Source organism: Lolium rigidum, chromosome 2, assembly GCF_022539505.1.
Source record: "Lolium rigidum isolate FL_2022 chromosome 2, APGP_CSIRO_Lrig_0.1, whole genome shotgun sequence".
Classification (NCBI taxonomy): domain Eukaryota; kingdom Viridiplantae; phylum Streptophyta; class Magnoliopsida; order Poales; family Poaceae; genus Lolium; species Lolium rigidum.
In genome coordinates, this window is record NC_061509.1 from 196,129,908 (window position 1) to 196,133,949 (window position 4,042).

Here is a 4,042-nt window from a genome sequence, read left to right on the forward strand (position 1 = left end):
TCATTTTTAGTAGGTGAGCTAACTGCCCTTCGGCCTTCGTGTTAGAATATAGAGCGCTTCCCATGATCAGTTTGCATGGATGGAGCTTGGAGCCCATCCATCAAATCTCCAGGCTGAAAATAACATGAGCTTTTGTTGGGTGGATCCGTGATGGCACAGCACAGATGCGTGGCGAGGGACAAATCGGATGACATGGCCGGGGCTGCGATCCCCATCCTTACATAGGGACAAGGCATGGGAACCAAGTGGTGACATGCTGCCTGTGTTGGACCTTGGACGGATGTTCCCTTTGCCATCCCAACTTGTGCTGCTACAGTGCGTGATCACGCAACGTTCTTCAGCATGTTCTGATCGATTGATGTTTGTATTTCCTGAGTTGGCTATGTGCAGAAGGAACTTTTCCCGCTAAAACCCATCCCCATGTGACGAAATATGGGCAAGCCACATGCGTATTTGGTTTCTGCAGATGCTGGCTAGCTAGATGGATAGCTACGTACGCTAGTCATGGGACAAAAGGTAGTATAGCCAACAGGATTGATAGCTCAGTCGCCATTGAAACCGAGCCAAAGCTTTGGTGGTAGATGAGCGTCTCACAACGACAGGTCAAGAGTTTAGGTTCGAGATGCGATCACTTCCCTGAGACCGAAAACAGCTAACCCAAAGGCAAAACCGTCTTTCTAGTTCTTGTTTTCCATTTTTCGCTGGTCGCTATAGGATCCACGTATATTACAAGAAGAAGATATTAATCTTACAAACAACCCAGCATCCATTTACCCAGATAATACATCACAGAATTATCAAATCTACAACACACAAACTTTTCTCGTATTTTCTCTTCGCTTTGGTGATACCCATACACAATACAATTTTCATACCACTAATCCAATGACTAATCAATAGCTAATGCAGCTGCGATGATCAAGAAGATGTCAATATCCCCAAAAGTTCGCCTCGTGATCCATGTGTTGCCGCGACGAGGAGATCTCGGCGGGGTTCACCTCCGAGGTGAGGCCGGTGTCCTGCGAGGCGCCGCCGCCGCTCAGCCTCTCCCTCTCGCCCTTGGGGTACCAGACGCTGCCTCCGCCGCCATGCAGGAGCTCCTGCACCATGCCGCCCGCGGCTTCCTGCGCGTACTGCATCTGCACGCTCGCCATGAACGGCGAGGCGGGGTCCATGGCGAGGTGATCGGCGGCGCGCTGCGGCGCGTTCGTCGTCGCGGGGGCGGAGGGGAGCAGGAACGGCGGGTGCAGGAACTGGCCCTCCAGCGCGTTGGAGAAGCAGGCCACGTGTGACGGTGTTGGTGGCGCGAAGGTGCTGCCGCCGCCGCTGCCGGCCGCCACGTCTATCAGCGGAGGCAGGACGCAAGACGCGAGGCCAACGTCGGCCATGGACATGGAGGATCCTGCCACGACGTCCGCCGTCCCCGTGTACGACGTGCCTTTCTTGCCGTTGCTGGCAACCGGCAGCTCCAGGTTCTTCTTGAACACCCTGCACAGCACCCACTCGTCCTGCCCGAACGGGAACATGACATTAGCCGGACCGCCATGCCATGGCACTCAAGCAAGCAATGTTCTATGCCGATCATGTAGGTGCGTACCTTGGACGTGGCAGCCCTGGGGAGGCTGTAGGGCACGGCGGCGTGCTTGCCATCGAGGCGGTACTCGTGCATGACCCAGCCGGTCTTGCCGCCCCTGGGGGCCCTCCCCGTGTAGAAGACGAGCGTCTTCTTCATGCCGACGAGAGACCTTCCCCTCAGGATTTCCCTGTCCTTGCCCGTCGCCTTCCAGTACCCAGATTCCGTCGCCCTGTTAGTCCTCGTCCCCGTCGGGTACTTGCGGTCCTTCACCACGAAGAAGTACCACTCCTTCTCCCCCATCGTTGCCCGAGCTGCATCAACATCACATCACAAGCGCGCCTTACAATTTGATCTTTAATATTTTCAGCCATCATGACACACAAATCAGCTCAAGATCGACTTACATGGCAGGTCCCACGGCTCGCACTTGTTGAGGTCGGCCTCGCCGACGGCGAGGGGGGCGAATCTGGGGTGGGCTGTCTTCCGGGTGAGGTAGTGCGTGATGAGCTCCTCGTCGGTCGGGTGAAAACGGAAGCCCGGCGGAAGCTCCATGGGTTCCTGCTGCTGCTCCTGCTGCACGTCATGCTCCATCTCGATCCAGTTGCACGGCCCCGGCGGCTTAGCTATAGCTGGTCTTTTCTTGGTTTCGTAGTGCAACTAACCTGAGATATAAAGACACATATATTCCAGCTAATGAGCATAAACTAGTACTGTCTAGGAGAATATCGAGACAAAATCATGTATACAAGTTAGTACAATTACACGAAGGCAGAAATTTGATTTCTAGCAACAGCCTGCAACTAGGTAGCACTACAGGAAACAATTAAACTACAAATTAGATTTTTTTTCTTCAAAATGGGAGCATAGCCCCGGCCTCTGCGCCACCTACAAATTAGATGCATGCACAAGAAAATGGATTCAGCTAGTACATGGCACATGAAAAAGAACATGATCAATTCTTTTAGCACTATTGTAGTACAGAGGAGGGAGAGAGAACCTGAAGAGGAAGAAGCTAGTAGAAGAAAAGGGGAAGAGAGCAAGAGAGGAGGACTGCTAACCTTTTTGGTGTTACAGTCTCGAGGGGATTGAAGTTGTTAAGAGAAGATTAAAAGTTTGGGAAGGGATCGGGGGACTTAAATACTACTAGCAAGGACAAGGGCCCCCTGTGTTTTAGATTGAAAGAGACGTCGTGGTGAAGGAAACAGCAAGGTTGTTCACGGCAGCCACAGTAGCATGGAGGTGGTTAATTAAGCTTTTGACTTCTATGCAGGCATGGAGTTGTTACTTTCACCTAGCCCACGAACTCTCAATTCAAAATGACTAAATTATTGGCGGTCAAAGTTCATGCTTATTTCATATTCTCTTTTGTTGGAACCTTCTTTTGAAAACAACATCTAATTAGGGTTTGTTATAATTACTTCACTTTGTAAATTCAAATGCTAAAAAGTGTGTTCAAAGATTAGACTAAACTCATGTATTTTTTCAAGAAAAGTGATGGCGGCGAAAGAGAGCTTCATTTTCCATTAAAACGACACGAGGAATCCAAGATCTCAAAGTAAAGAAAAAACACCCCACTCCATGATAAATGGCTATTTAAACTTCCTATTGAGGATGGTCTATGCCACGATTAGGTCGGTTCCAAAGTTTTATCGCAAGTTCAATTGAAACCTAGAGACCCTCACTTATTAGCTAGATCAAGGAAGGTCAAACAATCCTCTTTCCAATTTCGGACCTTTTCCATTAAAATGGGTCTCGCATGTAAGCTACAATCATGGAGGTATTGAGAGGATATATCTCCTCCAATGTAACATTTCAAAAAAAAAAATCTTTGGGCCGCGGCTAGTAGCCTGGAATGCTTGAGTATTTGCAAGGTAGAGTGAGTTTAGATGGAATATTCGCCAAAAGTGCAATTTTGTTAAACTTACGATACCTTGCTTAAATGCATTCTAGCTGCATGCATGTATAATAAGAAACTTTGGTGGTTAAAGAATCTTGAAACATTAATGCCATCCTTTTGTAGCTTTGAATAGGAGCTATCTTGAGTAGGGATAACCTTGCTAAGGTACTTGGTAAGGAAATAAAAAAAAACCCCTCATAATGTTGAGTCGGTCTCACAGCTCGTCTTCTAATATGTATCCACCCCTTAGTGTGTTCAAACATGTTTGGGAATTAGCAGTTTCCGTACCTTGGTGGGAACAACGCTCTCATGTTGGGCTCTTTGGTTATACTCAAATATAATGACCAATGTTGCATTGTAAGGTTTCTTATTTGCTGTAGCACCTAGAACACAAGTAGCTACTATTTGTGATGGATGTATCTCATTGGGGAGAGTGGCGTAGGAGGGTTTAGCCCGCATAAATGGATGTTTAGTCTTCGGACCATTCATCCGGTGTTTTAGGGCTTCCTTTAGTTTTATTGAGCCTTGTCAATATGTTTCGTTGCCGGATGCTAGCTGGAGCTTGCCTA

The 4,042-nt window shown here is 48.5% G+C and overlaps 1 protein-coding gene across 1 annotated transcript; it reads right to left on the bottom strand.

The window, feature by feature from the left end:
- Window positions 1-748: 748 nt before the first annotated feature.
- LOC124687929 (NAC domain-containing protein 92-like) lies at window positions 749-2,668 on the bottom strand. Its single transcript, XM_047221654.1, has 4 exons — window positions 2,635-2,668; window positions 1,981-2,238; window positions 1,598-1,887; window positions 749-1,508 (listed from the first exon to the last, which is right to left on the bottom strand). The coding sequence occupies exons 2-4, from the start codon at window positions 2,165-2,167 to the stop codon at window positions 930-932; spliced, it is 1,056 nt and encodes a 351-aa protein (XP_047077610.1). The 5' UTR covers window positions 2,168-2,238; window positions 2,635-2,668; the 3' UTR covers window positions 749-929.
- Window positions 2,669-4,042: the final 1,374 nt, after the last annotated feature.

What these genes read in the sequence shown, in the direction of transcription:
- LOC124687929 (XM_047221654.1), bottom strand. Translation starts at nt 2,167, where the DNA reads ATGGAGCATGACGTGCAGCAGGAGCAGCAGCAGGAACCCATGGAGCTT. An exon ending in CGAGCCGTGGGACCTGCCAT is followed by an intron (nt 1,888 to 1,980) that starts GTAAGTCGATCT and finishes ATGTTGATGCAG; the next exon opens with CTCGGGCAACGATGGGGGAG. An exon ending in CCAGGGCTGCCACGTCCAAG is followed by an intron (nt 1,509 to 1,597) that starts GTACGCACCTAC and finishes CCGTTCGGGCAG; the next exon opens with GACGAGTGGGTGCTGTGCAG.